Source organism: Vidua chalybeata, chromosome 13, assembly GCF_026979565.1.
Source record: "Vidua chalybeata isolate OUT-0048 chromosome 13, bVidCha1 merged haplotype, whole genome shotgun sequence".
NCBI lineage: Eukaryota > Metazoa > Chordata > Aves > Passeriformes > Viduidae > Vidua > Vidua chalybeata.
The window spans coordinates 20,299,205-20,311,432 of record NC_071542.1 but is presented as its reverse complement, the minus strand read 5'-3'; the positions used below and the strand labels follow the sequence as shown (position 1 = coordinate 20,311,432).

Here is a 12,228-nt window from a genome sequence, read left to right as displayed (position 1 = left end):
TAGTAACTGTAAAAATACATTTGCACTGGGTTATTTCTTTTACTCCAAGACAGCAGAATTAGGAATGGGCCGTTTAAGGCTGTACAAGATTTTAGAAATCAGATTGGACTCAAAGAAGACATTATTCTATTGGGTACCTGAAACCTGCAGTGATTCTGCTTATTCCACCCCCTTTGCCTGCACATTCTGCACACCTGTTTCTGCCTCTTTGGATACAATTCCTGGGCTGCTCCCTCCCCATGTCCCTAAGTTAAAGGGCTGCTGGATCTCTGCTTCACCCCCCACCTGGGCCAGTCAGTGTTTGCTGGTGACTCCAGTAATTTATAAACAGTAAGCTTTATTATACAAAATGCAATTTTAGGTTAACACAGTCAGCATTTAACTACTTACAACCTTGTGCAGTTTTCTGGAGTAGTTTTTACAGAGCAGCAGAGCCCTGGGAGCAGGCCATTGAGAAAATCTGTGTAAATCAGCACTGACCCTGCAAGTCTGTGCTCCGGGCTGGAATTCAGCTGGAATTCAGCTGGATAAGAGGTCGTTGAGGCAGCAGCCAGTCTGAGGGTCCTTCAGCAGGGAGTTCACCACGTCATAGAACTTGTGGTCGTAGGCCAGCCTGTAGTAGGTGTAGATGTCCTCACAGTGGGTGAGGAACCGCTTCAGGTTCCTCAGGGCAGCATCAGCAGGGGGGTGCTGTTTGACCCTGCAACAATGGCACGTGGGACTGAGACACAGAAGCTTCCCAGGCCCCTGAGACTCTTGCTCTGGGCCTGCAAGAATGACATTTCAACAAGAGGTCGTACTCAGCAGCCACACGTGAATCTCCTGGTTGTTTTATTTGCTCTGCCCAGCCCTGAGCTCCCTCCTTGTCCAGCTCAAGGACAAGGCTGGATCAGAGCGACTTCCATGCTGTGCCAAGAACCAAGGCTACCAACAAATCCTTCCCTGGCAGGGTGGGCAGGCCCTGGCACAGGTGCCCAGAGCAGCTGTGGCTGCCCCTGGATCCCTGGCAGTGCCCCAGGCCAGGCTGGATGGAGCTTGGAGCAGCCTGGGGCAGTGGGAGGTGTCCCTGCCATGGCAGGGGTGGGATGGGATGAGCTTTAAGGTCCCTTCCCACCCAAACCCTTCTGGAATTCTATCTCAAGTCCCCTTTACAGGCTGAACAGTTTAACCCTTTCCTGCTGTCGCTCTCAGGGGCCCTGTGCAGGTAAAGCTGCAGAACCTCACTCACTTCTTGGCCACCTCCTCGAACAGGCTGGGCTGCAGCGGCCGCTGCTGCCTGAACTCCTCCAGGTACACAAAGTCCCCCCTGGTGATCACCTGCTGGAACAGAACCTCAGCCCAGTCCGGCAGGAACTCGTAGGCCTCGGCCACGATGGCTGCCTGCAGGGAGAGCAGGGACAGGGAGGGGGATGGCACAGAACATTCCCCACTGAGAACTCATGGCACAGAACATTCCCCACTGAGAACTCATGGCACAGAACATTCCCCACTGAGAACTCGGTACTGGGGATCTTCTGTTCCACCCACCCCTTGCTGCTGTTCTTGAGAGCAGCTGTGAAATACAGGGTAAAAAAGCACTGTGAACAACCTTCCTCAGCCCCTAAACAGGGACACCTTCCACCATCCCAGGCTGCCCCAAGCCCTGTCCAACCTGGCCTTGGGCACTGCCAGGGATCCAGGGGCAGCCACAGCTGCTCTGGGCACCTGTGCCAGGGCTCCACCATCCTCCCAGAACAATTCCTTCCCAATATCCCATCCATCCCTGCCCTCTGGCAGTGGGAAGCCATTCCCTGTGTCCTGTCCCTCCATGCCATGTATCCCACAGGATCTGCGGCCAGGAGAAGGAGCTGAGCGCTCGGGCACTGCAGTGCCCAAGTTGTTCCCAACAAAAGGACCCCGAGGGAGCCCAGCTCACCTGGTAGAACCTGGGCAAGGCCAGGATGGCCCCTGGCAGGTCCTGCCTGCCCAGGTTGATGATCCTGGTGCTCTGCCCCAAGCCCAAGAAGTGCAGCTGGAGCGTGATGAGCCGCGTCAGGCGGCGGCAGCGCAGCGCCTGCCGCACACACGAGTCCTGGAACAGAGCAGCTGAGAGCTTCCAGGGAAACCTGGGAACATCCCTGAGAGAGCTCAGAGCCCTGCAGTGCCTGAGAGCAGTGACAGAGCAGCTGAGAGCTTCCAGGGAAACCTGGGAACATCCCTGAGAGAGCTCAGAGCCCTGCAGTGCCTGAGAGCAGTGACAGAGCAGCTGAGAGCTTCCAGGGAAACCTGGGAACATCCCTGAGAGAGCTCAGAGCCCTGCAGTGCCTGACAGCAGTGACAGAGCACTGCAGCTTCACATTCACTGTATTCCATCGGTGTTAAACAAAGCTTCATTCCCACAAATACTTGCACCATAATTACACTTGGGTTTAAATACTGTAATTGTTCTATCCTTGCTCATTAAGCTCATGGTCCCTGCTCTGACAGTGGGGAAGCCACCTGTAACCCCAGGTTTGTTAAAGCCTGAGCAGGGGCCAGCATGGCACACTCAGACACAGGCATGCTGCTGGTGCTACTGGGCTGCAGAGACACAGATCCCTCCTGCACTGGGCCCTGCACAGCCTGCCCAGGGCAGCTCGGTGTGTTCTCCCAGCCCAGCCCAGCCCACTCCTCACATGCTCCACAAATCATTCCATTCCATTTCACTTTACCTTGGAGTAACTTTCTGCTGCATCAATGAAGAGAGTCACAGCTTTCAGCAGAAGCTTCTTTAAATTGGGAACATCCTGAAGAGACTCCTCTGAAACAGGAAGGAAGAAGGAATAACCAATTATTTATAAAGGTGACAAAGTAAGTTACAAAACTCCCTCCCACTGCCAAAATCTGTCTCTGGTGTCTCATAAAGCACCAACAAACTAAACCGAAATTTATGTATTAAAAAAGCAGGAAGGAACACACTGCCTGTTCAGTTAATGGACCAAAGCTTTCCTGGAGCCTGGTCGAGTGATTGGGGGCCAGAAAGAATTCCAGCCACACATCTGTGGCAGCTGCCAGCACTGCCCACTGCCAGATCCACTCAGAAATCCCTTGGCACAGCTCCTGGTGTCGCTGCCTGCCCACGCTGCGGTCACCCCGCGGGTGCCACACGCACAGACACAAACCCAGCGCTCACAGAGCCCCTGCAAAGCCATCCTGGGGGCTGAGGGAAGCCTGGCTGTGCCTCTACCTGCCCCACGGGAACGTCACAGCAGGAAAGAGCCCTGAATGTCAGAGCCCTCTGAGAACAGCCGGGGAGCTGCTCGGGGCAGCGGCAGCTCCGGGGCATTCCAGACCACCGGGGACCCCCCCTCCCCTCCCTCCCGCTGCCCCGCTCACCCCAGGGCCGGCTCTCGATGAGCTTGAGCTGGGTGGAGGCGGCAGCCTCGTGGTTCTGGCCGATCTCCCTGCACATGCTGAAGCACAGCGCGATCATGTTGTGCTTCTCGCTGTCGCCGGGCCGGCAGCGCTTGGTGTAGTCCAGCAGCGCCGCCTTCAGCGTCCCGCTCTGGGCACAGAGGGCACCTGAGCACGGCCCCGCGCCAGCCCTGCACCCACGAGCCACCCTGGCCCCAAAAGTGACCACTGCACCCTAAAGCCCGACAGCAGCCCCGCACCCGTGGGATGAAAATCCAGCAGCTGTGCCCTTCCTTACGTACACATGTCAACATTTCCCTGTGGCTTACTTAAAACAAAGCTGTGACTACCTGTGATTTTTGAAACCCCCATGAAACTTCAACTGCAAATAAAAGCAAAGCAGGACGTGAAAACCCTGACAACGCCAAGTTTAAGTTTCAAGGCTGCTCTCATTGCAGCCCTCATTTTTTCTCTAATTAGGAAAAAATGGTTCAACTAAAGTAAGACTAAACCCCAGCATTAATTTATTTCTATGAAAGCTGCGATTCAGGAAGCAGATTTTACTCAGGAAGTAAAATGCCCAGACAATTTCACCCAGTGTAACCTGGGTGTAAATTCCTGATCCAGCCACAGCTCCCTGCACGTTTGTCCCTCACGTACCGGGTCCAGCTTCTTTCTCATGAGCACCTCGAAGTAGTGTTTCTGGTGCAGCAGCTCGAAGATGTAGGTCATCTCATTGTACCTGCCAATGCCCGTCAGCAGGCGCACCTGGGGACACCAGGGCACCTCAGGAGCTCCAGGGCAGTGCCACAAGGCCCTGCCAGGGCAGCCCTGCCAGGGCAGCCCGTGCACAGCGGCACTGCGGGCTGCACGTGCTGCCCTGGAGCCACGGGGGGACTCCTAAAGCAACCCGAACTGCAGCGAGGTGAGAGGGCATCCTTTGAGCACATCAAAACGGGCAGGGAAGCTTTTAGCACTGACACCGTTCCACTGGGCACCTCCCAGGCTCCAGGAGAGCCTTCAAGGCAGCAATGAAAGATGCCCAGTGCCACAGAGCAGCATTTCCCCAGCAGCTGAATCACCACAGGGCACGCACAGCCAGCTCTGGAACAGGCACAGCCAGCCCTGGCACAGGCACAGCCAGCCCTGGCACAGCCCTAGAACAGGCACAGCCAGCCCTGGCACAGGTACAGCCAGGACAGGCACAGCCAGCTCTGGAACAGGCACAGCCAGCCCTGGAACAGCCCTAGAACAGGCACAGCCAGCCCTGGAACAGCCCTAGAACAGGCACAGCCAGCTCTGGAACAGGCACAGCCAGCCCTGGAACAGCCCTAGAACAGGCACAGCCAGCTCTGGAACAGGCACAGCCAGCCCTGGCACAGGCACAGCCAGCCTTGGAACAGGCCTAGAACAGGCACAGCCAGCCCTGGGCAGGCACAGCCAGCCCTGGAACAGCCCTGGCACAGCCCTGGCACAGGCAGAGCCAGCCCTGGCACAGGCAGAGCCAGCCCTGGCACAGCCCTGGCACAGCCCTGGCACAGCCCCTGCCCAGGCACACTCACCACCAGCCCGTACTCCTCCCTGGGAGCCAGGTGCTCCTCGGTGAGCAGCCGAGCTGCCTGCAGCACTCGTGTGATCCCCTCCATGTGGCACGTCAGGCTGAAGCAGCTGTGGGCCAGGATCAGCAGCTCTGTAACTGAGGAGCAGAAGCACTCTGGTACTTCAGTTAAAGGGCTGAGGAAGTGAATTATTGCCTCTCTCCAGAAAACACAAAACACACCCGAGCACAGAACCTCCAGGCTCCTCCAGCAAAGGCTGACAAATGTGTAACACATCATCACTGCACTGCCTGCCAGCCCTGCCCTTGGGAAAGGAAGGGCACGAGCTCTGCATTTGGCTTTGAAACATTCCGTCTCTAACTGTGATGAGTAAGAACAAAGTCACAGTGTCCCCTCTGTAACAAACCACCTCGACAGCTCAGGGCACTCCCTGCCTGCATTTCCCACCTCTTGCTTAGCACAAAAATCCGAATTTTGTTTGGAAAATAAACCCTTAAGCAACACCCTTATCTACTGTGCACATCCTCAGCCCTACTAATTGAATATCAAATTTGAGATCAGCAGTAGAGCCTCCCCTTTGAGCTGTGAGTTCAAGCCAACACCACCACGTTAGTTACACACAGGTTACACCAGGCAGGATTTGCCATTTACTCACTGCACGACAGCTCCCCACGGGGGACAGAGGAGATTTTATCCAGCAACTTCATCCCAACCAAGGTGTGATCCTGGCACAGCTTGGCCAGCTGCAGGAGCTCCTGGCTCTCCACTGCAGGGTTCCAAACCTGCTTCTGCCCTGTGGCCAGAGAGAGAATCCTGTCACCACTGCTGATTGTGCAGGAGAGAGCTCCTGTTTTTTATCATTAATTAACAAACCCCAAACAAACCAATCTGACGTCATCCAGACTGACTGAGGACTTGGGACTACAATCCTAATGACACTTTGGGTGTTATTGCTTAAATTTAACAACCAGAAAATACTTTTTTTCCCAGTTCAACCCAACAAAATCCTACTGGACAACCATAGAGCTGCCCCTTACTTCCCCAAAGGGAAAAAGAAAGGGGAGAACCTTTGTCATGCTTTAGACAGGGAAATGCACATGATATTCCCAAGCCAGATGATGTGGGGCAGCAAAGACCAAGGTTAAAAACCCTTTTTTAAAATAAATATTAAATTGGTGTCCATAAAAATACATCCTTAACTACTGCAACACCACGCTGGACACAGGAATAACTAGAAATGAACATCTGTATAGAACTTGAAATACAGCAGACAAGGCTCACAGAGCAGAGCTGCCCAGACACCCCTGGCTGTGCTGAGCCCTCAGGGACTGAGTGCAGGGGCTGCTTTGGGACACACAAATCCCCCCAGGGACCAAACCTGGCCTGTCCCCTGTTCCCTGTGCACAGCCCAAAGACAGGAGCACAGCCCAGGTGTGCTCCCTGTTCCCTGTGCCCCCAGCACAGCCCAGGTGTGTCCCTGTGCACAGCCCAAACCGCAGCACAGCCCAGCTGTGTCCCTGTGTCCCCTGCACAGCCCAGGTGTGTCCCTGTGCCCCCAGCACAGCCCAGCTGTGTCCCTGTGCCCCCAGCACAGCCCAGGTGTGCACCCTGTGTCCCCTGCACAGCCCAGGTGTGTCCCTGTGCCCCCAGCACAGCCCAGGTGTGTCCCTGTGCACAGCCCAAACCCCAGCACAGCCCAGGTGTGTCCCTGTGCCCCCAGCACAGCCCAGGTGTGTCCCTGTGCACAGCCCAGGTGTGTCCCTGTGCACAGCCCAAACTGCAGCACAGCCCAGCTGTGTCCCTGTGTCCCCTGCACAGCCCAGGTGTGTCCCTGTGTCCCCTGCACAGCCCAGCTGTGTCCCTGTGCCCCCAGCACAGCCCAGGTGTGTCCCTGTGCACAGCCCAAACCCCTGCACAGCCCAGGTGTGTCCCTGTGCCCCCTGCACAGCCCAGCTGTGTCCCTGTGCCCCCAGCACAGCCCAGCTGTGTCCCTGTGCCCGGTGCCCCCAGCACAGCCCAGCTGTGTCCCTGTGTCCCCTGCACATCCCAGGTGTGCACCCTGTGTCCCCTGCACAGCCCAGCTGTGTCCCTGTGTCCCCTGCACAGCCCAGCTGTGTCCCTGTGCCCACCTTTGCCCTGGGCCGAGGCCAGCAGCTCCTGGGTGATCTGCTGTGCCAGCAGTGGGGCCACGGTGGCCGGGGGCAGCCCCTGGCAGGCGATGAAGGCCTGGGCCCTGCGGCCGCGCTCCGGCCCCCGGCGCGCCAGGATGGCCCCCAGCACCTCCCGCGGCTCCCGCGCCGACACCTCCCCGAAGGAGCAGCTGAGTTCCTGTGGGAGCAGCCAAAACCCCAGTCAGAGCATCCCCACCCATGGATCTCCCCAGAGGAGCAGCTGAGTTCCTGTGGGAGCAGCCAAAACCCCAGTCAGAGCATCCCTGACCCATGGATCTCCCCAGAGGAGCAGCTCAGGTCCTCTGGGAACACCCAAAACCTCAGTCAGAGCATCCCTGACCCATGGACCATCCCAGAGGAGCAGCTCAGGTCCTGTGGGAGCACCCAAAACCCCAGAGCATCCCCACCCATGGATCTCCCCAGAGGAGCAGCTCAGGTCCTCTGGGAACACCCAAAACCTCAGTCAGAGCATCCCCACCCATGGACCTCCCCTTAACCCCAGGTGATGCTTTCACATTTTCCAGACTCTGTACTGCATTAGTTTATAACTCTGAGCTCCATATAAAGTTTTAGCAAGTTCTCCTCACAGCTCAGGCACACAGAACAATCCTTTTCCAGCCCAGAGCCAAGGACAATGCTGCAGCTTCAGGCCCAAAAAGGGCAAAAAAGGAATTGAGGAGAGCAGACTGGGAGGGTGGGACTGCCCAACCTGGAGCTGGAAGTGCACGGCTGTGCTCAAGCTCATCTCAGCACCTCATGCCCAGGAAGCCTCTGGCCTTTTCCCACACAAAGGATTGGAATTCCACCCTCTGCAGCTCCTTGTGGGCACCTGACCCTGCCCTCCCCAGCCCCAGCAGGGCTGCCCTGGCCCCTGGGCTTACCTTGGAGAGCTCGTAGAGGCACAGGACCTGCCTGCAGTAGCCCCTGCCATGGACACATGCCTCTGCCAGGGCCTTCAGCGCCGCCACCACGGCATCATCCTCACACCCCAGAGGGGTCCAGTCCTCCAGGCTGGATGCTGGGAACAAAAAACCATCAATTCCTATCTCATAAAGGCAGAAACCTCCCTTACACCTGGGCAAGGCTCCCAAAACCTGCAGCAATTCCATAACACTTCCTCAGCCTTTGGAAACTGAGCTCTTGGCACCTGTGATTTTTAAATATTGCATTTGTTTCAGGGTCCAAACAATGTAGCAGAACACAAATATCCTCGGTAATACCTCAGATATAAAATTTCTAAGCATAAGAAGGGTTCTGCAGCCTTCCTGATGGGTTAGGATTCATTTATGCTCTTCTGTGTCTATTCAGCTTCACACATCAGTATTAGAAAGGGATGTTCCAGCTGAAACTTGCTCACTCAGACTTCACAGACATGCAGAGAACTTTACAGATAAACATTCTCAGCCTTAGCCTTGCTACTAAGCAAGAAGCACCAAACCCTTCATAATGCACAAAGGAGTCAGAAAAATGCATTCATTAAGGCATTTCCTTGCTTCAGCTACAGAAAAAAAAAAAAAAAAAAAATAATTAGAGGGGTGTTTTCTAAAAGCAGGAACAGGGACGAAGCGCAGTGCTGCTCACTGGGCCAGAAGTGAGAGCTGTGGCAGAGGAAAGGTTCAGGATGTAGTTCAGGAAAGCGCTCACAGAACCCCGCCGGAGCACACAGGGCGCCGTGCGCGGCGAGGCCACGGGCTCCTTTCACAAGGGCACTTGTGCACCAGGGAGACAAAGGCAGGAGGAGCTGAGCTCCTGCAGAGCTTTGGGGAGCTGCCCAGGGAGGGGAGAGGCAGAGCAAGGCGGGGGTCAGGAGTCACTCACTGCCGGGGGCTGCGCCGGTCAGCAGGGCCCGCAGCTCGGGCTGCAGCTGCTCCAGCCCGGCCTCGCCCAGGGCCAGGGCCCGGCAGTGCAGCACCAGGGACACGTCCCCGTGCCGCAGCTGGAAGTAGCGGCACACGCGGGCGGCCTCGTGCACGCCGCCCTGGTCCAGCAGGGCTCCCAGCAGCTCGGCCAGCGCCGCCCGCTCCGCGGCTCCCAGCGCCGGCCGGGGCTCCCCGCGGGCCGGGGCCCGCAGCCCGCGGTGCCCGGCCGCCTTCAGGGCCGGCAGCCGGGCGAAGGAGAAGTGCTGTGCCAGGCTGGCAAAGGACAGCGCCCCGGGGCACGGCGCCGAGCCCTCGGCCCGCAGCGCCCGCTCGGCGACGCGGCACAGCCAGATCTGCTTCTCCAGCTCCTCCAGCTCCTGCACGGCCACCCCGGGCTCCTTGGCCAGCCAGTGCCCGGCCAGGGTGAGCAGCAGCTGCTTCTCCAGGACGCTGGCCGTCTTCTCCTGCCCCGAGGACTCCCGCGCGTTGTCGGCCTGCTGGAGGAAGAAGCTCGCGGCGGCTCGGCTGCAGACGCAATGTTTACTGAAGGTGTCGTTGCACTTCTTCCAGAACTCAGCTCTTGTCTGGGGTTGATGCCACTGCCCAGCGTCTCTTAAATGATGTAGATCCCTCAGAACCTGTCAAATCCACAGAGGTTTATCACAGTTATGTTTCCAAGAAAGAAAACTCCAGCTCACACAGGATGGCCAGCACTGAAACGCTGGATTTAGGGAAGTGCCACAATATGCAACAAGCCACAGAACTGGTTTGGGTTGGAAAGGACCTAAAAGATCATCTCGTTCCACCCCCTGATGGGCAAACCCATCTATTTTTCTCCCCAAATAAAACTGCATACAAATAAAAACAGGAAGAGAATGAGGACAGTTGTGCCCTGCAGTTCAGCACTTACAGCCAGTGTGTTCGGTGCGCTTGCATTTAAAATAAAAAATTACTTAACAAAAATCTAATGTTTCAGGAAGGCTGGGAAGCTGCCTCCTCAGTCCTGGCAGCAGCAGGAAGAAGAGGTGGCTGTCACTAACTGCACTGTACCTCGTGTGTGACCACGCTGTCCACGGGCAGCTCGGCCAGGGCTGCCACCTCCCGAGCCAGGCTGAACATCCCTCTCTCCTGCAGCTGCTCCAGAATGGAGCTGCACTCCCCCTGGAACGCCTCCAGGCTGCAGGAGGTGAGGATGGAGCGGCTGATGGAGATGGAGGAGTCCCTCAGGGCCTCACTGAGGGCACAGAGCCTCTTCAGGTGGGGGCCTGGGTCAAAGAGAACAAAGAGCTCAGGAGCGCTGGGGCTGAAGCCCGGCGAAGGCTGGGCTTCCCCCAGGAGTCAGCCCTGCCAGAGGGCCGGGATTCGGGCTGTCCTCACCGTCCAGCAGGAGGTTCTCTGCTGCAGCAAGGAGCTGCAGGAGCTTGCCCAGCTCGTAGTCCGTGCGGCACTGCTGCAGCATCAGCTCCAGGAGGAACAGCGCCTGCGAGCGCAGCCACGGCAGCGGCACCGCGGGGGCTGCTCCCCCTGCAGCCCCCAGCTGTGGCAAACCAGGGGTTAAGGATCAGGGGGTCCCCCTTCCTGGGCATTGGGCTGGCAGTGGGAATGGAAGGTGCAGCAGCTGTGCCCCTCCTCAGGGACAGGGACAGGCAGCCCCGAGCAGGAGCTGGGACATTCCACAGCAGGCGAGCACCAGGTGAGAGCCAGAGGCAGGTGAGAGAGCTGAGCAGGACCAGCGAGGGCCAGGTGAATGAACTGTTACACAAGCAGCCCTGTCACTGCTGGGGAAGGGAACTGAGCTGCCTGAGCCCAGCGTCCAGGAAGGAAAAGCATTAATGACAGGGAATGTCAGTTAGCATGTCCAGGGAACCAGGGACCAGGATGGAAAGGGTTAAAACAGCTGCACTGAGAGACAGTTTTCACACACTGCTCCTCTTGGCCCAGCTGCCCAATCCCAGCAATGACAGTTAGAGAGAATTGATTTCCTTACGTTTGTGAGGCTTTCCTGAAACGTGTCCAGTTTGGTTTTAGCTTCGTTGTACTTTTTACAGTTCATGCACAGCTCATACATCTCCAGGATGTGCAGCAAAGGGGAGTCCTTTAAGACACAAAACCAGATGGCAATAAATTCCCAAAAGTACCTCAATAAATAAATTCTACTTTAAAAAATCATCTATTATTTCATTCAATAAATGTAGAGTTTGTCTCCCTCAGCAGCAGAACAATGAAGCTTTAATTTATTAAAGTCACATGCAAGGTTGATGTAGGACCTAAAAATCTGTGATAATTGGAACAACTTCCAATTTGACTGGGAATTTCCATGGATAACCAGGTTATCCTTGGCACAAAGCAGGACAGAGGGGGATTTACAGGCCCAGAAGGGTGAAACACATGAAATATACCCCTGAAACCACACTCCCAATACCTTTAAAAAGAGCTGGAAGCCATTCAGCAGTGTTTTACTCTTCTGCTTCCTCAAGAAGACTTTCCAGATGACAGCAAGGTCCTGCAGGTCCCACTGGGGGCTCTCTGCCCAGCCCTGGGTGTGGGCAGTGGCCTCAGCCCTGGTGGCACCATCCACAGAAGTGATGATCCAAACACAGAGGCAGGAGACGGGGTTGGCATCCTGGGAATGCCAGAAGGACGGGCTTACACCTCACCTCCCAGGGGAAGGGGGTGCAGAGCCACCAGAGAAAGGCAGCAGCAGTGGGATGGCAGTGCAGAGCAGCTGTGACACAGCCAGCAGCTGCCAGCATCACTCCCCAAGCAGCAGGAACTCAGACTCACGGGGCAGCAGGCTGCCAGCACGCTGAGGATGGGGGCGTGTGCCCTGAGCCCCTCAGCCAGCAGGTAGCAGCAGGGGCTGGGCTGCTCCTGGCACTGCAGCAGCACCTGGAACAGGCTCCCCGCTCGGGCCCTGCCAGCTGCACCTGCCTCAGCACCCAGCAACTTCCCCAGGGCCAGCTCCAGGTGATCCCGGACCACGGCGGGGAAATCCTGCAGCAGGGGAATGACCTGTGGGGAAACAGCACCAAAACCTGCTGAGGGCAGGAGGATGGAAGCACTGAACACACCGACACAAAACACTCTCCAAATTCTGTCTTTAGAGCAACTTCGGAGACCCAGAGAGGGAAAAGGGTTCTGTAGGTGTGAATTACTCTAATGAAAGCTCATCCTTTTTCACAAAGCTCAAATGTCTCCTAGGGAGCCTCAGTTCTGTTCTCTCTTGTAGTGCAGCAACAGAGCATGAAAAGGGTCTGCTTGGGTGTT

General features: G+C 56.7%; 1 protein-coding gene across 2 annotated transcripts in view; it reads right to left on the bottom strand.

The window, feature by feature from the left end:
* Positions 1–317: 317 nt before the first annotated feature.
* The window catches only part of SPG11 (SPG11 vesicle trafficking associated, spatacsin), a 31,237-nt gene continuing 19,326 nt past the window's right edge, over positions 318–12,228 (bottom strand). Inside the window, exons 25-40 of one of the 2 annotated variants that reach the window (XM_053955263.1) lie at positions 11,746–11,973; positions 11,384–11,584; positions 10,949–11,056; positions 10,339–10,498; positions 10,012–10,226; positions 8,921–9,599; positions 7,984–8,120; positions 7,061–7,259; positions 5,587–5,724; positions 4,935–5,068; positions 4,033–4,140; positions 3,355–3,523; positions 2,691–2,779; positions 1,916–2,071; positions 1,229–1,380; positions 318–700 (exon numbers count right to left, since the gene is read on the bottom strand). In XM_053955263.1, coding sequence (XP_053811238.1) covers positions 520–700; positions 1,229–1,380; positions 1,916–2,071; positions 2,691–2,779; positions 3,355–3,523; positions 4,033–4,140; positions 4,935–5,068; positions 5,587–5,724; positions 7,061–7,259; positions 7,984–8,120; positions 8,921–9,599; positions 10,012–10,226; positions 10,339–10,498; positions 10,949–11,056; positions 11,384–11,584; positions 11,746–11,973 — 3,054 coding nt within the window. In that variant the 3' untranslated portion in view covers positions 318–519. Of the gene's footprint in view, positions 701–1,228; positions 1,381–1,915; positions 2,072–2,690; positions 2,780–3,354; positions 3,524–4,032; positions 4,141–4,934; positions 5,069–5,586; positions 5,725–7,060; positions 7,260–7,983; positions 8,121–8,920; positions 9,600–10,011; positions 10,227–10,338; positions 10,499–10,948; positions 11,057–11,383; positions 11,585–11,745; positions 11,974–12,228 lie in introns of those variants that run through there. The other variant, XM_053955265.1, reaches the window with a different exon arrangement.